At 39.9% G+C, this 22722-nt stretch overlaps 1 protein-coding gene across 1 annotated transcript in view; it reads right to left on the bottom strand.

Annotated features, from left to right (window-relative positions):
* Positions 1-22722, bottom strand: part of LOC140466622 (uncharacterized) — a 61383-nt gene that overhangs the window by 14843 nt on the left and 23818 nt on the right. Inside the window, exons 7-8 of the mRNA XM_072562071.1 lie at positions 21403-21468; positions 19099-19261 (exon numbers count right to left, since the gene is read on the bottom strand). Coding sequence (XP_072418172.1) covers positions 19099-19261; positions 21403-21468 — 229 coding nt within the window. The remainder of the gene's footprint in view (positions 1-19098; positions 19262-21402; positions 21469-22722) is intronic.

The following is a 22722-nucleotide window of genomic DNA, read 5'->3' on the forward strand; positions in this document are numbered from 1 at the left end:
GATCTGAAATTCTGAGGGGTCCCAATGTGCATTTTTCAGGGTTCACCTGGTCTCCAACAATCTGGAAACTGGAAGATCTAGTCAATATCACATTGCTGTTTTTAGGAGATTGCTATGCAAATTATTGGTGTGTTGCTTGTTATGGGCTAGACCAACCCTCTTTAAAATATGTCAAACAAATAGCCTAGACCCTAATTTGTAGCTTATTTAAAGGTAAGTGTATGGTGCTCTGTTCCAGATGTGATTTAATTCATCAAACTACTATGCTATAAGCAAAATACTCTTTATTCTTGAACTACAATTAAAATACAAACAAAAAAAGTCACAACTTTAGCTCTATTAAAATACATAATACAAATAATAAATTATTTAACTACTAGCCATCAACTGTTCCAATATTGTAGCATCCCAAAAACAAACCCTTGGGCAAAGGCAAATTCTACAAAACTGATTTCTCTCACTCACAATCTCTTCCAGAAAAGAAAAGCTGAATCTAACATCAGAGAGAACACAAGCGTTCTGCAGGAACAGAGAGAAAGCTGTAATTAGCAGCTTCAAAAACCCTAACTCCAACAACTGAAAGTAAAAATCTAAAAAACCCTGTGTCTGTGTGACTCCACCCACTCATACTTCTATTGTCTAATTTCAAAAAACAAAGCTATTTACTCTGCTTTCCATGGATGAGATACCTCAGCACCAGATTTCAACACCCCACTTCAGACAACCAGGACAGACAAATCACTCTTAAAGACACATAATATCACATGCTTAAAATCATCTCTGACTACATTTCAAGAACACTTCATTGTAAGTGTTTTGGTACAATCTCAGATCATGAAAGGTGCTGTACAAACCTTTCTTTTCCTTTCAAATGTAAGTCTTCCTTTTCCTTTCCACACTGAACTGTTGTATATGTTATGTTATTGGTCTACAATGACAAGTTCATTAATTGTTCGATAAATTTGTTCTATAAAGTGTTGGCTCCTAAGTGAAAGTCTACAATTACTCCACCCACCCATTTTCAAAGGAAGGATAATCAATTGAATTCACTGAATTGCAACAATTGCTGAGACAAATTGTAAAGGATTTTCTGTTCATCCCCAAGATGTGCTAGACATTTTCCTAGGTAAGTGAAAGTATTCTCTGAAGCATATATAATTAGGGATTGCCCACAAGATAAATGGAAATGATAAAGGCAAAAATATCTCAAGCAAATATGATAAGGAGACCCCTAAATAGGTATTAATAGGTTCCAGGTCACGTTCTAACTCGTGGAGCTTTTAGGTCACCTGTTTCTCTCTTTCCAAATTAGGATTTTCTCTTTAAGGGCGCAGCAGGTCATAGAATGCTCAGCTAAAAAGCTCTTTTATTTAACAAATCCTACAGAATATGTTGGCTGGTAGTTGACTTTTGTTATTTTGACCACATTCTTGAAAAATGGCTGCATGCATTGCTTTAAGAAAGAACACACCTCAAATTGTTTCAACTTTCCTCAGATGGTTTGCTGACTGTCTCAGGCAAGAACTCTCCAACCCCATTCACAAGGTGCAAAAGCAGGTGTTTTACATGTTTTTTTTGTTTAGCTCAGTCAGTTTGGAAATTGTTTCAGGCAACAATCAGTGAAAAAGTTTTACATCTCCTCATTGCATAGATAAAGATGGGGAGTCAGAGTGATAGCTGGTGTGGCAATAGAAAAAATAATTTTTATGACTAAGGCTAAGGAATCGGGATGAAATTCCAATTTTCAAATAGTAAAGGACAGAAGGATGCTTTGTATGAAATTGTTTTAGCCTTTACCTTAATAGTAGCAGCAATAATCTTTAGGTGACCACCCTTGTTAGAACAAAAGGAGAAGAGATCTCATATAAGCGCATCAGTCTGGAGAATAGTGATTCTCTTTTTTTTGTACAATTCCATAAAAAAAGTTACATTTAACTGTGCCCTATATTATTGCCCAAGTCTTTCTAATACAAAATCTCATGTACCTTGTTATTGGAAGTTTGATCCTTACCTTGACAAAATAAGTGAGAGTTGACTACACATTCTAAGCTAATACCAAGTTCATCATGCAGCTCTATGTTTAGCATGCACTTCATTTTAAATTCAGTACACAGTACATTACCAGGTGGTAGATGTTGTTTCATGTTGGATATCTGTTCAGCAACTTGGTCCTGTTCATGGTCAGAAGGCAATCTGCAATACTGTAGGGCAACATCTGTCATGCATAACAGAGGACTGTACATTAATAGAAGGACTTAGATTCTATAAAGAGGCACACTGAGTATGATTCATAAAGGCATAGAAAATAGGAGCAGGGGTAGGCCATCCAGCTCTTCACCCTGCTCACCATGATCATGACTGATTATCCAACTGAGTACCCTCTGAGTCAAACAACAATTTGAACAAGGCAATGTATAATTAATTGCTACACTGTTTAATGCACTTTTGGGGACCCTGTGAAGGAAATAAATAACAAATATAGGTTTACTAGGATGGTGCCATGCAATTGGGGCTTAGGATTCTGAGCAAAGGTTTCAGATTCTGGGCCAATTCCATTGAAGGAGCAGAGATGGCCATAGAAAATTTAATAAAAGTTAAATTGATCAAAATCAGTTCAGGAATGAAAGATATTCTTGCTATATCATTCTTTGACTCTATGATTGATAGCTAGGGAAAGATTATTTTCTAGAGTTGGAGAGTCAGTGAAAAGGGGTTATCAATTAAAATTGCCACTGAAGGAGATTTTCATATAAGTTGAAAATTTTGAGAGTACGTCCATAGCTGAGATAAAGCACATGGCAGTAGGATTGACCATCTCAGTAGGATTGACCATTGTACTTGTGGTTCTGTCCCCGCCACCAACACAGAAAGAGGCGGGGAGCTGAATCTAAGTTCCAAAGGTGTAGTCAAAATGAACATGTCTTGCATGCCAAAACCATACATATTGACAGCAGAGGAAGGGGCTGTTCTGTCAAGCATATCTGTGTTGGCTACAACCAATATCTAAATCAATAGGATCATTGGATGGACTGAAAATCAAACCCATCTGAAGTTCACTCAAGAACAAGATGTTTAGAATTATATACACAAGCAGGATTAAATAGGACAAAGGACAAATATCATAAAACTTTTTTTATTACAAGCTTGCATAAAAATTCCATTCCAAGAATAATTTCAGTTTTGAAATATCTCAACAAACTAGTGTCCAATTAAAGAGAATGAAGCCCTGGGGTACATTCACTGGTTGAGATTTACAGAACCATTAGCAGGATGCTGGCAGCACAATCGATTTCAATGATCTCTCGCTGCACCAAACTGCCAAAACCTGCCTGTTTAAGGTAAATTTATTCCTTTTTCAGAATTTAAATGATTCATATACTGTTGGAGCTGGAAGGAAAATTTGCTGGCACCAATATTAAAAGCAGATTCTTTCTCAACATTTTCTAAATGCAGTCCCCTCTTTCAATGAAAACAGCACAAATCAAAGGAGTCATATTACAAACACAGATGAAATATAGACAAAGTGTAGAAATTTATTCAAGGCCTAAATCTGTACTTTATTATGAAATAAAAGTACAGTCCATTGTTCATGGTCACTAAACTTCAGATATTAACTCTATTCTTCTCTTCACGGACACAAAAATGTTTCCATCAAATAAGAGAAGCGGCAGGACAAAAATCTTAAAACTCAGTCCAATAATCATAAACAAATGATGCCTCCTTTTTTGTAGAAAAAAAAATCATTGTTTCCTTGTGCAATCGGCAAAAGCTGCCCAACTTTCAATCATTCAGTCAAAACATGAAACAATTCTCACCAATACAGTCGTTATCAGCTTCAAGGTTAATGCTGTTTCCGAATTTTGCATAGAGCTGGACTATAAGATCTGGTAGTCTATAAGATCTGATAACATCTGTTGAATTGCCTCCACATGGGCCTATTTAATCCTGTTTGTGTAATTGTGAATATAATACTGAACTTCCCGTTCATGAGTGAACTTCAGGTAGGATTGATTTTCAACTTAACCAACGTTGGCCAGAGGCTGCTCACATATACAGACAGTATCTGTGAAATGAAGTTACCCAAATCTTAGCTGCTGGCTCGAGTCAGTTTGAGCCGGTTCAGCTCTGGGGGATGTCAAGTGTAGAGGGTCCCTTTGCAAAGGCCTGGAATAAAATTCTTCTTTGCTCTTGCTAGCATTTGAGTCGAGTCAATTTAATTTCCATGACATAAACTAATAAAGATAGTGTTTAGTTGATACAGACTTGACTTTTGTCGTCTTTGTACTGAGCCAATAACTATTGTTGAGGGAAGCCACCAAGCAATACCAATGACTCCATTGATTTAGATATCAGTTGTAGGCAATACAGGTATAATGGACTAAATAGCCTCCTTCTGTGCTTCCAGACCTGCTGGGTTTCTCTAGCAATTTTTGTTGCTGTTTGTTTCAGATCTCTAGAATATGTGGTTCTTTGTTTTATTACGGTCCATGTGTATCAGGTGGATTGTGGGTTAGTACTCAGTCATGCATCTCAGTTGGCTTTGTTTGAACCCAGTTTGAAAATGAACTTTTAACATCCATCTTCCAAAATAGTGTTAAAAGTAAAGCACTCTCTGAGTTTTTATTTTGTTGGTAGTGATCATGCAAGATAAAAGCAGGAAGCCTTGAACTTGCTCCATCATTCATTAAGAATATGGCTGATCTGTTAGTCTTTTGAAACTCATATTCCCATCTAGTCTAATAACCTCTGATTTCCACTGCTTAACTAGAATCTGTCTATTTCAATAAAAAAATTAATGACCCCACCTCCACCTCCTTATGAGCAGTGAGTTCCAATGTCACACAACTCACAGAGCCAAAAAAAATCCTCACCTCATTCCTAAAATCATGACCTCTAATTATAAAACAGTGCCACTAATTCTGAACTGATCCACAAGAGGAAATGTGCATTCCTTGTCCATCTTGTCAAGACCATTCTGGATCTAATATACTTCAATCAAGCCAACCCTCCCTCCTCTAAATTTGAGAGGAAATAAGTCAACCCTGTCCTAACTATCCTCACAAGCCAACCCACTCCTTCCAGGTATCAATCTATAAAGATACTCTGAACCACCTCCAATGCATTTACAACCTTCCTTAAGTAAGGGGACCAAATCCACATACAGCATTAAAGATTGAAGCATAATATTCTTTCTTTCATGTTCAATTTTTCTTGTAATAAAGGATAGCATCCCACTAATGGTTTTGATTATTTGCTGTATCTACATACTGCCTTTTTGCGATTCATATATTAGAATACTCTGGATCTCAGAATTCTGTAGTCATCCTCAATTCTTCATGAATAAGTGAAAAACCTCACATCTTCCCACTCCATCTACCAGATCACTAATTCACAATATTCATTTCAAGAGCTGGTGCAGACATAATGGGCTGAATGACCTTCTTGTGCATTACAAACTTCTACGGTTGTGAGATTTTTGCCTACACACTCAAACTATTTATAACCATCTGTAAACTCTTTATGTCTTCTTCACAGAGTACTTTCCTATAATTATGATGTCAGCAAATGTAGAAACCATGCCTTTGCTCTCCTCATCTAAGTTATTGATGTAATTATAAATGTTAAAGACCCAGAACAGACCCCCGTGGGACACCAGTCATCACATTCTGCCAATCAGATAAAACTCATTTATGTATTCTTTCTATTTTTGCTAGCCAGCCAATCTTGTATCCGGGGGGGGAGGTAGTCCTCACTGAAGTCCATGAAGGTACCTATCAATCAGTGAGGTCCTGGCATCTCCTTCCTTCCACAATAAAACCTCACCCTGATTATCACCAAGTTACTTCTTAATAAATCATCTAAAATAAAAATAAAGTATTACAGGTGCTGGGGATTTGAAATAAAAACAAAAAGTGCTGGAGAAACTCAGCAGGTCTGACAGCATCTGCAGAGGGAGAAACAGAGTTAACATATCAGGTCCAATGTGACCTTTCTTATTTAATGATCTCAACTCAACTCAGTTTGGCATAAGTGTATGTTGAACTTGCAATAAGCTTTTCAAAAATAAATGAAGATATAAATAAGCCAAAACTTTCTTACTCAGTGTTGATTGTAAGGTACTTAGTTGCAGTGAATGCAGGTTAGAAAGTTGCATGTGTTACAGTAATAGAGAGAGAGCCATAGAGTCAAACAGCATAGAAATAGGCCCTTCAGCCCAATATGTTAATGTCAACCAACAAACATCAAACTACACTAATCCCATATACCTTCAGTTGGTCCATAGCCTACTATGCACTGCCATTTTAAGTACACATCCAGATATCTCTTAAATGTTGCAAGAATACCTGCCACCACCATTCTCTGAGGCAACATGTTCCATATTTCTACCACCCTCTGGGTGAAGACCATTTTCTCCAATCTCCTCTAAACCTACTGCTCACCTTTAACTTATGCCCTCTGGTCTCAGACATATCAACCATGGGGAAAAGATTCCCATGATCTACTCTGTCTATGCCAGTCATAATTTTGTATATCTCAATCAGTTACCCCTTAGCCACGTCTGCTCCAAGGAAAACAAACTGTGCCTATCTGGTTTCTCTTCCTATTAGAGACTTTTCATCTCAGGCAACATCTGGTGCATCTCCTCTGCACCCTCTCTAGTGCAGTCACAGCCATCCAATAATATGGTGACTAGAAATGCACACAGCATTCCAAATTGCCTGAACCAATATTATATATTCCTGATGAAGGGTTCTAGCCCGATATGTCAATTCTCCTGTTCTAGGATGCTGCCTGACCTGTTGTGCTTTTCCAGCACCATACTCTCGACTCTGACCTCCAGCATCTGCAGTCCTCACTTCCTCCCAATATCATATATTGTCCACTATTTTGTGATACATAATAATATTTACTACATATCCAGGTAATTTATTGTCTGCAATGATTGGAGTCACTGTGGAAAGATAAGGTGCCACTTATGTCCTAGCTCTACTACGACTTTAAAGAATGGAAGGCTAAATGGTTGTGACGAAGAGAATGAGGAGATGGCAGGAAGGTCAGTCAACAAAATAGATGGGTTTAAAATAGTTGCTGAAGTACCAAAAAGAAGAAAATGAGAATTTATTTAGTGTAGCTCATTGCTGTTATCTGAGGTATCTGGCCTGAAAGAGCAGTGGAAGTAGTAACAATAATAATTTGAAAGGGACATTGGATAATTTGAAAATGTAAAATATTCAGGGGAAGGAGCAGGGAATTAGAATTCATTCCACAGTTATTTCAAAGAGCTGACAATGGCACAAAGGGTTGAATGGCCTCCCTTTGTGCTCTGTAATTCTATGACTGGCCCTGGGACTAATACATTTGAAAAGTTCTCTTTCATGATTACTGTGTTGCCTTTTTCAAATTAACTGTCCATTCAATACCATCTTACTCTCATAAGAGCACTATATGCTAGACATTAGGAGACATCATAGAGCTTGCCTTAGTTGTAATCTACCGTACTTGTTCTTTTATTGATTGCTCTAAACTCAATCTTAGGTTTCACTGCAATTGTTACTTATTGATAATATAAGTAGATCCAGACAAATACATGCCTTTTCCATCCATAGGCCTCCTGCAGATCCCACCTCAATCCATTAATAGCCGATTCCCATGCTCTTGTCCTGCCTTTAGACATTATGAACTCAATAGCTTTTATTAAAAGCTTGTATGTGAGAATATGAAAGGAACTGAGAAAGGTAATTAAGTGTCCATGAACATTGATCACGTTGGTGTAAAATTCACATACTGAGTGCTCATAAAAGATTTTGTGACACCATTTTGATGAAGAGCAGGGGAGTTCTCCCTGGTTTTGCAGTTAACATTTATCAATCAATTTACAACATTTTGAGAAGTGCCAGTCTGGTGTTAACCCTCATTGCTGTTTATGGAATCTTGCTGTGTGTATATGGCTGGATTTCTCCTACACTATGACAATGACCCCACTGCAAGAGTACTTCACTAGCTCTAAGGTACTTTGGGGAGTCTTAAGCGTGTGGAAGTTATTGGATAGGAGCAAATTTTCCTTTTTTCCTTCCTAAAAAGATATATGCAAAATAAGTAATAGAACCAATAAACTGTGCTTTAGAGACTGGAAAAATTAAGGCTTACAGTGAGAGAGTGGATAGATAGGATTAATAAATGGAAAAGCAGTCATGCTTATTGGCATAATAACCTTAAGAGTTTCAAGAGAACAGAAGCAATTTACAAACTCCCTAATGCAGTTGAGATACAGAAACCATGAAAAAAATGTGTAAAATGATGTTACAAAGATAAACAACAGATAACATTTTCTACAAATTCCTAAACAATCAGAAGAAATCATTTCCAAGCCAATGTTAAATTCCTCTGTGCACCTGGGCAATAAACAGCATATCAATGACACTATTTTTGGAAGCATTTCAGACAGAGTTCAGTCCCTCAGGGGACAGGTGATATATTTCCACAATAAAGTGCCTTAGGAGGTGCTGATCCTGTAATGTTGTTAGCTACAAAATTCTAGTTGTCAAATGTTCTATTAAAGACACGTATTTAAAATATATTTTTCAATCTGGATTGTTAGTGTTCACAACAGGATAGTTCCCAACCAATACTCCAAAGCTCAGTGCTGCATTGAGTAGCTGACAACTAAATCTGTCTTTTGTTCTCAACCAGCAACATACTTTAATCCCAAAATCCAGTGGGCTGCCTCCCATGGTTTGACTGCAATGTGTTCATTCCATCTTTGAATATGTTTGCAAAGCAGTGAAGCAGTGCTAACCTGCTACACATTGTGGGTTTTTCACACTTCTGGCAGTCTCAATCCAGTTCATAGAGTACTGAACTTCTGCTCAGCATTAAATGATGATCGCATTCCAAAATATTGTGAGGATGGTGGAAATGTTAAATCTGATGTCACCGGAGTCCTAAGAAACAGGGACTAGAGCATACTGTTCTCAGAAAGTAGAAGCTTTGTTCTCTACTTTACTTTATGGCCTTTAGGGCATAGCGTTGTAATATTTTGAAATAATATATATAGTATTCACTTAAAGCTGCCATATAGAGCAACACCAGTAAATAAACTATAAGAAAAAGCAGGAAACTGAAATAACTCCACACAGGCCTGTATCCCGTCACCAAGTCATACTTTATTTACATGTGGACAATCATTGACACTGATCGATCTCCCTCAGAGTCAGCTGTCAGAGTGAACAGAATATGTCACACTCCTGTTTGTTTTTTTTTTTTTCTTTAGACAATACTGTTACAACACTCCTGTTTAATTTTTAATTTATTTTTTCTTCTTTTTTTAACCCCCACACTACCACCTAACTGCGGCAGTGCTTATTTTTGACACTCCTGTTTGTATCTGTCAGCCAGGGCTCACTGATTGGACCAGATTAACATCTCCCATGAGGGAATTCATATTTTATATGGTCCATTTAGCTAACCTTGTTACAGTCACTACATCCCTCCCACTCTGAGTCGGAGGACATAGTCCAGTTCATTTTATTTGTAGCTCCTCCTGGAGTGTTTAAGTACTGGATCAGTTGGATCCTCCAACTCTGCCTCTTAAATGGGCGGCATGTAACACACAGTAGACTGCCTCTTGTGCCTGGAGTATCTCAGAAGAAATTAATTCTCCTTTATAGGCGGCAAAGGCAACAAGGCAGCGATATGTGCCATGCCCATCTCAGACTCCAAGGTATCTTTAATACTTGACAGAGAGGAAGAACCCACAGGTTTTGGAGCAGTCAGAGAAACAGTCAAGGAGCTGGGCATGTTTGGCTCCCACACCATTTGCGAGTTTGCAGCTTTCATAGGGTCCAGGTGTTTTTTCAAGAGCGTCGCACCTACCCAAACTTTATACATTACTGAACCTGATCTCACATCGATGATGCTTCTTACTCATGCAGGGCCATTCCCATGGTTCCTACACCAAACATCGTCCCCTGAAGTAAACCGTCTTTCTCGCTTAATGGAGTCTTGTGTCCGGCACTGGTACTCCTGATGCTATTTCACCATCCCCCCAGGGCTGGGAAAATCTGACTTAACCTGGTGTTGACTCTTCTAGAGTTATCCTTGTATTGCATGAGGAGTGGTCCGATAATCAAATTGGAATTGGGACTGGTGGTAAGTGATGGCCGTTATCTGTGACTAGCACTTCTGGGAGTTCACATACTGCAAAAGATAATGGCAATTTTTCTATTATCATCCCCATGTTTGATGAATGAGCTGTCTACACATCTAGCCACTTTGAGTGGGCGTACACAGTGACTAAGAACATTGAGCCCATGAAAGGACCTGCATGGATGACGTGTAACAGAGTCCAGAATTTACCTGGATATGCCCATGAATGTGGGGAAGCTGCTGGCGGTAATGTCCTTTTTGGCACTTAGGGCACTGCCCGATCAATGCAGCTATGTCTGCATCCAATCCTGGTCACCAGAAGTAACTTCTTACCAACATCTTCATTTTGGAAATCCCTGGATGACCCTGGTGGAGTTCAGCTTCTATCTGGCGGCCATTTTTACTTGGGACAATCACTCTTGCTCCCCATAATAATATGCTGTCCTCTACTGTGATCTGGTCTCTCTGGGTCCAAAAAGGTTTCAAAATTACTGTGGAAAAGGATATGGACAATATAGACTGTAGGGAAATAGATGGTGACATCTTACAAAAGGTCCATATACAGAGGAGGAAGTGCTGGATGTCTTGAAATGGTTAAAGGTGGATAAATCCCCAGGACCTGATCAGGTGTACCCGAGAATTCTGTGGGAAGCTAGACAAGTGATTGCTGGGCCTCTTGCTGAGATATTTATGTCATTGATAGTCACAGGTGAGATGCCAGAAGACTGGAGGTTGGCAAATGTGGTGCCACTGTTTTAGAAGGGCGGTAAAGACAAGCCAGGGAACTATAGACCAGTGAGCATGACCTCAGTGGTGGGCAAGTTGTTGGAGGGATCCTGAGGGGCAGTATGTAAATGTATTTGGAAAGGCAAGGACTGATTAGGGATAGTCAACATGGCTTTGTGCGTGGGAAATCATGTCTCACAAACTTGATTGAGTTTTTTGAAGAAGTAACAAAGAAGGTTGATGAGGGCAGAGCAGTAGATGTGATCAATATGGACTTCAGTAAGGCGTTCGACAAAGTTCCCCATGGGAGACTGATTAGCAAGGTTAGATCTCATGGAACAAAGGGAGAACTAGCCATTTTGATACAGAACTGGCTCAAAGGTAGAAGATAGAGGGTGGTGGTGGAGGGTTGTTTTTCAGACTGGAGGCCTGTGACCAGTGGAGTGCCACAAGGATCGGTGCTGGGCCCTCTACATTTTGTCATTTACATAAATGATTTGGATGCGAGCATAAGAGTTACAATTAGTAAGTTTGCAGATGACACCAAAATTGGAGGCTTAGTGGACAGAGAAGAGGGTTACCTCAGATTACAACAGGTTCTTGACCAGATGGGCCAATGGGCTGAGGAGTGGCAGATGGAGTTTAATTCAGATAAATGCGAGGTGCTGCATGTTGGGAAAGCAAATCTTAGCAGGACTTATACACTTAATGGTAAGGTCCTAGGGAGTGTTGCTGAACAAAGAAACCTTGGAGTGCAGGTTCATAGCTCCTTGAAAGTGAAGTTGCAGGTAGATAGGATAGTGAAGAAGGCTTTTGGTATGGTTTCCTTTATTGGTCAGAGTATTGAGCACAGGAGTTGGGAGGTCATGTTGCGGCTGTACAGGACATTTGTTAGGCCACTGTTGGAATATTGCATGCAATTCTGGTCTCCTTCCAATCGGAAAGATGTTGTGAAACTTGAAAGTGTTCAGAAAAGATTTGCAAGGATGTTGCCAGGGTTGGAGGATCTGAGCTACAGGGAGAGGCTGAACAGGCTGGGGCTGTTTGCCCTGGAGCGTTGGAGGCTGAAGGGAGACCTTATAGAGGTTTACAAAATTATGAGGGGCATGATAGGATAAATAGACAAAGTCTTTTCCCTGGGGTCGGGGAGTCCAGAACTAGAGGGCACAGGTTTAGGGTGAGAGGGGAAAGATATAAAAGAGACCTAAGGGGCAACTTTTTCACGCAGAGGGTAGTACCTGTATGGAATGAGCTGCCAGAGGAAGTGGTGGAGACTGATAAAATTGCAACATTTAAGAGGCACTTGGATGGGTATATGAATAGGAAGGGTTAGGAGGGATATGTGCTGGGTGCTGGCAGGTGGGACTAGATTAGGTTGGGATATCTGGTCGGCATGGACGGGTTGGACCAAAGGGTCTGTTTCCATGCTGTACATCTCTATGACTCTATGACTCTATAAGTCTGGTTGTGACAACCCTTTGGCTTCCCCTACAACCACCAGCAATTTCAGTTTTGTCAGGACCAAAGTCTGATATTGACAGCTGTGATTGGAAGTGCGTATCTGCCAATAGGAGGCGGCTGAAGGCATCTGCATTTGCTATTTGGCTACTGGTCAGTGTTCCAATGTGTAATTATATGTACTTAGTATTACAGCCCGAAGCTGAATTTGGCCTGAAGCTATGGGCAGCACTGCCTTGTTCTCTTTAAGTAGACATGGCAGAGATTTATAGCCAATTATTATTATTACAAATTTATGTCTGTAAAGGTATTGGCAGAACTTTCTGACTCTAAATATGACCATCAAACCTTCCTTCACTTTCTGGACATACTTACACTTTACATTAGCCAAAATCCTGGATCCATACGCTATTCAACATTCCTCGCCATTGGGTCACCCATGAGCTAATACTGCCCCAATGCCATACGAGGAGGCATTGTATGTCAATACCAGATCTCACTTGGGATCATTGTGTGCCAACACCTTACAGCATGATAGCTGTTTCTTCAATACCCGTTCCCAGGCTGACCCTAAGAGTTGATGCAAAGGTGCCAGGAGAGAGGCCAGGTTATGTATGAACTTTCCATTATAATTCACCAGCTCAAGGAAAAACCTAAGGCCTGGTACAAACATGGTAGCCGTAGCACTTTTGATTGCTTTCACTTAATCTTCTAATGGGCGTAAATGGACTCTTGTCAATTCAAGTAGGCCAAGTAGGTCACTAGGGGTGTCTGGACCAGATATTTTTCCCTGGGAGAAATGTCTAAGGACTATGTCCAAATTCTCTAAGTGCTCTTCCGTTATTAGCACATCATCTAAATAAAGGCGACCTGCAGTAGAGCTTGTAATATGCTCTTGATCAACCACTGAAAAATTGCACAGGCTGATAATACCCCAAAAAGGCTATCTCGTATATTGATACAAACCATTATGGATATTAATTGTAGCATACGTCTGGGAATCCCCATCTAACCGCAATTGCAAGTTTGCATGGCTCATGTCCAGCTTCATGAAGGACAGATCCCCTGCTAGCTTTGTGTATACATCCTCTAGCAAGAGATTGGGTATTAATCCAGCTGCAAGAAATTTGTTTAAAATCCCGACAAAGGCGAACCAACCCGTTGGGCTTCACAATCAGTACAACTAGTGCTGTCCGTTCTGCAAACTATACTGGTTTGATGATTCCATCTCTTCCCAGCCTTCTGATCTCTGGCTCTACTTTTGGCCATATGGCAAATGGCACTGGGCGGGCCTTGCAGAATTGGGGAATTGCTTTCTGGTCAACATGCAAGGTGGCCTTGGCTCCTTTGATAATTCCTAGACCTTCCTGAAAACCTTCTGGATATTTAATTAGGACTTCAGTTAGGCAACATTTTCTGAACAAAAAATGTTCAGCCAATCTAGATGAATCTTTCTCAATCAATTTTGCCCGATCCAAGCCTTTCACTACAATTAGTGGTGACTGAGCCAGGTGCTTCACATATGAGACTGGAACCAATGCTGTACCTTTATTCTGTAAAGGTTCCCGGTATGGGTTCTCAGTCTAGCTGAGGTCTTGCACAAACTTAAGGGTTGGAGTCCAGAAGAATTTTGTTAAAGACTGGTTCTGTGATAATTGAATTGGCCACGCCAGTATCAACCTCCATTAGAACTGGGTGACCATTTAACCAGATGTTTATTTTGATTGGTTCTGACTTGGATGTTGCTAAGCAATTTAAGTGCTCCAACGCAGATATAGGTGGGCTTGCCAAGGTGTGCATTTGCCTAGATACTGGTTATGAGTTCTGTTACTCCACTGAGGTCAAGTGGGTGTCCTTGGCTGTCTCGAGTCTGCACACCAGCAGCAATTACCCTGGCTTGCTGACCCCAATCCTGAAGAAAGTTTTAACCATTTGGCCGAAGCTTCACTTTGTTTTGGGGTAAGCTAAAGTCCCTCTGTTCAGAATATGTCCTGAGTGAGGCTATACAATTGCCTTTATGCGAGTGGTGTTCCCCAAACTCAGTCATACTGGTGACGGTGTCCACTTCCACTGGAATACTCTGCCACTCATATGCCCCACTTGCCACCTTTTCCAACGATAAAGCCAGTTGTAGTACCTGTTTGAAGTCCAGTTAGGCTTCAGCTAGTCAACGCTTTTTTTATGGTTGCATCATTAATCCTACATACTAAACAGTCTCTCAGCATTTCATTAAGGGTTAATGTAAAAGTACATTCCTCTGCCAGTGATCTTAACCTAGTCAAAAATCCCAATATGGATTTCCCTGGTTCTTGAATTTCCAAGTTAGACCGATAGTATCTCATAATTACAGAAGGCTTAGGGTCATTATATCCCTTAATTAAATCCGTCAACTCTTAAGACCATAAGACATAGGAGTGGAAGCAAGGCCATTCAGCCTATCGAGTTCATTCCGTCATTTAAACATGGCTGATGGGTGTTTCAATTCCACTTACCCGCACTATCCCCGTATCCCTTAATTCCTTGCGAGATCAAGAATTTATCAATCTCTGCCTTGAAGTCACCCAACGTCCCAGCATCCACTGCGCTCTGTGGCAATGAATTCCACAGGCCCACCACTCTCTGGCTGAAGAAGCAGGAGTTATAGAACAAATGTCAGGCCACCAGAGGTGGGATTTGAACCCACAATACTGGGGTTAGCAAATCAGCGCCGTGTCCATTAGGCCACAGTGGGCTTAATGGGCCTAAAGCTCTTGAAAGGTTTTAGCATTTTGTACCTCAGGGAAAGTTTGTCTCCTACTAATTGAGAAAGATGCGGCTCCACAAGCTGTCGGGAGAATTACTTGTTGCTTTCATCTGCCCCAATGTCATTTGCCCAGAAAAAACAACGCATTCTTTCCACATTCTGGGCCCAGTCTTCGACAGCAGGATCAAATATGCTTCCCAAATAAGGGTATGGTGCCAAAAATACTTACCCCAACTCCAAGAGGACTGTTGCAAGTGAATTTCTTCAGAAGTGTGCTTTTCTCTCATCACCAGTGAAATAACTCTACATAGACTGGTATCTCATCACCAAGTCACCCTTTATTTACACATGGAGAGTCCTTGACACTGAACCAGCTTTCTCAGAGTGAACAGAACCTCTGACACTCTATCTATATCTGTCAGCCAGGGCTTCCTGATTGGAGCAGATTAACAGCCTCAATCAAGGAACTCATATTCTATGGTTGACCTCATTAGAATCACCACAGAAAGATTGAATGATTTCTTTGATTAAGGATCCATATGCTTTTCTCATGGATTCCAATTATTTCTAGCTGTTTCGAAATCCCAAAAAACTCACGCTTAGCCAAGAACCTCATATTGGGCAACGTTCGCCTCAATAAACATAGACATTTTCAGTTAAAAAAGAACATGCGTTACAGTGTATTTTGTGATTAAAAAAAATTTCATCTAATATGAAATTTCACTGCCAAGTGTCTGACTCTATTTGATGTGGAGAGAATGGTCATAGTTAGGAAAAAGCAGAAGGCAAGAAAATTCTGGTCCACCAGCCCTCCTAACACCATTGATGTTTTAAAATTTATTTGTTTATGGCATTACTGACCAGGCCTGCATTTATGGCCTATCCCTAATAACCCAGAGGACAGTCAAGAGAAAACTACATTACTGTGAGGCTGCCATCACATGTTGGTCAGATTAGGTAAGGATAACAGATTTCCTTCTTCATAGGACTTTAATGGACTAGGTGCTTTCATCATTGGGTTAAGTTTTTATTCCAGATTTTTATTGGATTCAAATTTAACCATCTGCCATAGTGGGATTTAAACTCGTATCCCCAGAACATTAGCCAAGGGTTCCGCATTACCAACGCAGAGACATTACCTTTACACCAAGACCACCACACAATTGTTTTTTTTTTCTGTTATTAACTGTAGTGTTATCAATGCAAATCGTTTTTACAGCAGGTTAGATAATGATACTGTAAATGCCCCATTTCACATTTGAAGGTGAATGACTTGAGCCAAGGCTGCTTCAAGCCTACAATTTCAGGTCTGGCCAGTCAATTTTAACAATTTCTTTCACTGTGGGGAATCTCACTTGTCAAAAGCACCATAAAAAAGTACAAATGTATTGGATGCTATTTTTCCTCAAGCTATGTCACCGTTCAAACCATTCTACGTGCTCTCCTTGTTCTGTTATTTTAGCAATACCTGTTTTCTCCATTCTGGGCTCACTTCCAGCTTCTAGATACAAGACAAATGTGTGGGAAAGTATTATGGCATAATATTCCTCCAAGTTTCTAATTAAAAAGAAGTCTATTGGAGGTGTAGGTGTGTACTAAGGATTTCTGACCCTTATTTGTGCTCATACCTTAAATAGTTCATAAGTATTGAAGGCCTTGGGCTCTGTCAGCACAACTCTCGAAAACAATAAATAATCTGGATGAATTGATGTGTCTGATTAGCCTTTTATTAAATTCCATATACAAGCAGTGACAAAATATACACAGGTAAAGGCAGGAGTCAATAGCACCAATATAGAAACAACACTCATCTCCCAGCCCGTGAAATGTCTAAGCAAATTTGAAGCAAATTAAATCAGATGAAGACTATCACTCAACCTGTGTAAGATCAGTCATCCAGAAAAACTTACATCCATCCATCAAACCTTACAAACATCTTTTAATTAAGTCCAAATATTGATTCCTAACCAGCTCACATGGAATCCATTCGAAGTATAAAACACATGAACTGTTGCATATCGTTCCGAAATTTATCTCTTGCTGTTTTGACCCTGTGATGCTTCGTGCTGCTGGCATAACCTTGTTATATTGTCCATAAACTTGAACTCATCCAAAATTGTTATGCCCTATCCTAAATTTTAAAAGATTCCATTCACAACATACATTAGGTCCTCATAAAGCAATGTTTGATTTTGAAATTCTGTGTTTGCTTTCAAATGCTTCCATGGCTTTGTACCTCACACTCTCTATGACATTCTCCAACCCTACAGGTTTCTCAGATCTCTGCTTTCCACCGATTCTGGCCTTCTGCATGGTCCTGCTTTTAGTCAATCTTCATTGATGGCAGTGCCTTCAGCTGCATGGGCTCTAGGCTCTGAAGTTCCCTCCATAAATCTCTCAGCCTCTTTTAAGATACTGTATAAAACCTACCTCTTTGACCAAGTTTATGGCTATTTGTCATATTATCTCTTTACACCCTGTGGTGTCAAATTCTGTTTGCTAGTTGCTTCTGTGAAGCATCTTAGGATATTTAATACACTAAAAGATATAATATAAATATCAACTTGTCTGACTGTAAAGGAAGGACTGACTTGCTTCAAAATAATGTGAGGTTCTTTTGAAGCTTACAAGAACCCAATAGGCATGCTGAAAAGCAAAGCTATGGAACTATTTATGGGGGATACAAGGAAATCTTGCAGTTTATGATGGTCAGTCCTCCTCTGCTTAATAGCTCAGTTGATCTTTCAGCCACAAGATTTTTCATCCATCCATTAACTTCTGCTGAATCTTATCTTTTTTTTGATTAGGTGTCACTCTTGTCAGGTTTCTAACTGTGTGGATAGTGGGTTTTCTCACCACATCTTAATAATCTCACCACTTTACCTACACCACCCCTATGTCGGTATCTCCACAGTCTCTGTATGGAGCTTGCATGTTCTCCCCATGTCTGCATGAGTTTTCGCCAGTTGCTTCAGTCCAAAGATGTGCAGGTTAGGTGGATTGACCATGCTAATTTGCCCTGTAATATCCACGAATGTGCGGTTTGGGTGGATTAGCCATGGTAAATACAAAGTTACAGCGATAGGGTGGGGAGCTGGCTCTCAGTAGGATGCTCTTCGAAGGCTCAGTGCAAACTCAATGGGCTGAGTGGCCTTTTCCCTGCACTGCAGGGATCCTATGATACTACTACTATGATGTTATTAGGCCACTCTCATCTGATTCTAGTCCTTTTCAACAGTTTGCTTTATCTGGAACACCTCAATGAACCTGGTGCCAGAAGCATCTTTAAAAAGTCAATGTATACCTGGACCAGCACTGTCAGTCTGGAGCAGCCCCACACAGTTCCTGACTGTTGTCCTGAAATGGCAGAAATAGAAAATTGGCACCCCACTTTGCCAAAAGGGACATGGAGGTCTTGGTGAACAGGGAGGTGCAAAGATGGGATGTCTTCTTTTCCCAGGACCAGTAGTAGAGGCCACAACATCAGACCATACCAGCTTGGTCTGGCCCTAGCTGCGATCTGCTGGTGCCTGATATTCAACATGGAAGTCCTTTGGTACCCATTCTGACCTCCACATCGAGGATTCATGACTTCCACCTTCCACAATAGTCAGCTGCATAAATATGAGGCAAGATGTACAACTAATAATGTTGTTAACAAGCAAACATGCCTCCCAATACACAACTCACTGCTGCCCAGAGAGAATCTTGCCTCGATGCCTGTATCTGTTAAAAGACACAGTGAGTTGTTTCCAACCTGACTTCTTACATGATTCTGCCAAATTTTCCACCGTGGCCAATATTATTCAGGCCCATTTAGGATTCCATCCTGTCTTTGAATCATCATGACCATTTCAATGGAGGATGTAACCAGGGAAAGAATGGCCAAATATACCAATCAAATACATTTATGCAGCAATATTTCCCAGTTCGGTAATAAGCACAGACAGTAAAGTTTACTAATATAAAGTAAAAAGTGAACTGTCTGCCCAGATAAAGATTGAGGCCCAAAGGCTTGGTCTTACCTCATCTGGTTTTCTCAGGTTTCTGAATGGATGATATTCTTGCCTTCGCTTCCCTTGATCCCATCTTTCCCAAAACTGAGTGAACATGTATTTTTCCATGGCATACGGAACCTTCTTGGGATCAATGCTATGGTAATCTTCAGTGGGAATTATGTCTAAATACCTGAGAGAAAATGTCAGGGGTTTTGATTTATTTCTGCTACACAATTAATGGAAACATTAAAATTGACATGCTCACACCCAAAAGCTGGAATCCCACCAGACTAATGAGTGCAAGCCCTCTCCCTTTCTCTCACAGTTAGGTTTAATCAACCTGTTCACATGTTACCTTTGAAGCAGATGAGACTTGAACCCAGGCTGCCTGGCTCAGAGGCAGGGACATTACGAATGCATCATAACAAACTTCCTTCTAGCTTTTAAAGTTGGTAAATGATCCATCCAACCTGGATATTAGGGCCAATGTGAATATCATCTGTCCTCAGAATGACTGCTTTGTAAATATTCTTGAAAAGCAGAACAAGATGCAAGTTTGGACTAAAGTCTCTTAGATGTAAGGAAATACTCAAATAACTATATTTTCATTGCAGAAAAGTAGACTTAGAGGGATTTGATCCAGATTTGTGAATCTAATGGCAATGTTGGAAGATGAGTAACTTCAACATTTAAAGCAATCTAGGATCAATAGATTTTTGTTAGATTATGGTATCAAGGAATTTGAAGCAAAGAAAATCAAATCAAGTTGAGGTACAATAGACAATAGACAATAGATGCAGGAGTAGGCCATTCAGCCCTTCGAGCCTGCACCGCCATTCAATATGATCATGGCTGATCGTTCCCAATCAGTATCCTGTTCCAGCCTTATCTCCATAACCCTTGACTCCACTATCTTTAAGAGCTCTATCCAATTCTTTCTTAAATGAATCCAGAGACTGGGCCTCCACTGCCCTCTGGCAGATCAGTTATGATCTAACCAAGTGGGTTTATTGAGTGAACTGCTTCCTCCTGTACCTATGCCTATTCAACTAGAAGCCAAATGCTGAGATTTTATATTTTAGAACTCCTGGTATAGTAGGGTTTGGAGAAGCAAAAGCCTGGCAATCTTCCATTCTGAGACTTAGTTGAAGTGGAGCTTTCATTGCAAAAATCCGACACCTCCAGTATTTAAATTTCCAACTAATGAAATTAATTGGCTGAAAATTGTGGTTTGGAAGGGCAGGACGTTATAAAACATGCTGAATAGAAAATCCCAGCATCAATTAATAGAACATCAATTTACCTGATGTAAAACCTGAATGAATGTTAATTTTTTTTCCCCAGTTTTGAATGCATAGAACAGTTTCAAACAAACAAACTAATAGCACATTAATTTACACCAATAACGAAAAGTTCTGGAGAAACACCCAGAAATAACTGTAGATTAAGATAATTAATTTGTGTGGCATAACAGGCCCTGATATGTTATCAGGCAGGTTTTGTGAGCGAGGTTCAGCACCAAAAATACTCCAATAATGAGCACAGTGTATTCCACATACTCATGATGGTCACACTGGTACAAGACCTAATACATTTTGAAGCAGTGTTTCTGTTACTTGGATTGAACAGAGAGAGAATTGTGACATAACCAAGTGAAAACCAGCAACATTGTTGTTACATCTCTGGAAATATATCCTTGTATGACACCGTGGAGGGTAACTGTAAACTAACCTAAAGTAAAATCAAGCTGGATGTAGTACAGACAGATAATCAGATCTTGTTTAGTTGATGTCCAGCAAATAAGGCTCAGGTTACCCTAGTTTCTCCAGGAAAGGTATTTGGTCATTGCAGAAAGGAGGTGCTTAAAGAAGAACATCATCAAAGGGTCTGAGTAAAAAATCCTAGATGCCCTTGAGGTTATAGCCACCTTTAAATTCACTCCAATGTAGAGTAAACTAGAATTATAACAATTTAATATTGACTATTTTCTTGCAATTCAAAAATTGCTAATATTTAGGTTCATAAGTGGGTATTTTTAATGATGTTTGCAAATATTAATGATGTGGAGGTACCGATGTTGGACTAGTGTGGGCAAGGTCAGAAGTAACATGACACCAGGTTATAGTCCAAAAGGGTTATTTGAAATCACAAGCTTTCAGAGTGCTGACCTGATCTGATACTTCACCTGACAAAGGAGCAGGGCTCCGAAGGTTTGTGATTTCAAATAAACCTATTGAACTATAAAAAAGTGGTGTGTATGCTTTCTGACTTTGCAAATACTAACTAAAACATTTCAATTCCTTGAAGGATTTGGGGATCTGCTAGAAGTACCTGTTGTATGCTTCCAACTCCATTGTTAAGTTGTCTTCGTAATCCAGCTGTCCTTTTTGAAGGTTCCTATGGGGTTACAAAGATGAAGCATTAGGCATGCCAATTCATGATAGCTCATACCTACAACCAAAATTTTGGACTACAGTTCTTTACACGAAGAAGGGTTAACACATTGGAATGGGTAGAGTAGAGGAGGCAGCAGTCCAGGAACTGTGCCGGAAATGGATGGTGTAACAGAGAGGAATATTATTGCATGTCTGGACTATGACAGACCTCATGACTTCCCTCACCCTTATCCACCTTCTGGTCTGGCACTGTTGAGATCCAAGCAAAGGGCATGGAAATGTTAAAAGTCAGTCATAGGCTGAATGGTCTCTTTTAGTTTTGTTAAATACTGTCATATCTGTGCTGGTTCTTTAAAAAAGTCTAATAGTCTCAATCCCTGCTTTTCACAAAAGCCCTACAAACTTTGCCTTTTCAAATCTGCATTCACTCTGATTTGAAATTTGCAAATGAATGTGTTTCCAAAACCCTTTCAAAAATAGAATTTACATTTATTTATACAGCATTGTTCATTAACTCAAGTTTCAAGACTTTTGCAGCCAAGAAAATTAATTTATTGATGTGTAGCCACAGATAGAATATAGAACATGCAAAATTACACAGTGAGTTCTTATTAACAACAATGTGACAATGACCAGATAATATTTTCTTCAGTGATGTTGATAAGCAATAATTATTGGACAGAATATCAGCGATAAATTATTTTGTGTTTTATGAGTTTATTCATGGGATATAACCATCACTGATTAGGCCGGAATTCATCACACATCCCCAATTGCTCTTGAAAGTGTTGTGATTTGCTGTCTTCTCAATCTGCTGCAGTATATATAGGTTAAGTGGCCAACAGTATTGTTGTAAATGGGGTTCCAGGATTTTGACCCAACCACAGTGAAGGAACTGCAATAGACTGCCCCATCAGGATGGTGGGTGGAATGAAGGAAACTTGCAGGTGGTAGCAGTCCCATACACCTACTGCCCTTGTCCTGCTAGGTAGTGAAGCTCACAGGTTTCAAAGATGCTGTTGAAGGAGCTTTGCTCTTCTTTTCTTCAAAATAGTGCCAGGGGTAATAAAAATATAAGAACTTAAACACATCTCTCAATGACTGCTTTACATGAAGAGATAGTGGAGGCTTCAATAGTGACCTTTCAGATATGACTGGAGTCAGGGAGGGTCTCAGAGGACCGGAAAATTGATAATGTACCCCCCCGTTTAAGAAGGGAGCAAAGCAAAAGATGGGAAATTATAGGCTGATTAGC

This window comes from Chiloscyllium punctatum, chromosome 44 (genome assembly GCF_047496795.1).
Source record: "Chiloscyllium punctatum isolate Juve2018m chromosome 44, sChiPun1.3, whole genome shotgun sequence".
NCBI classification, from domain to species: domain Eukaryota; kingdom Metazoa; phylum Chordata; class Chondrichthyes; order Orectolobiformes; family Hemiscylliidae; genus Chiloscyllium; species Chiloscyllium punctatum.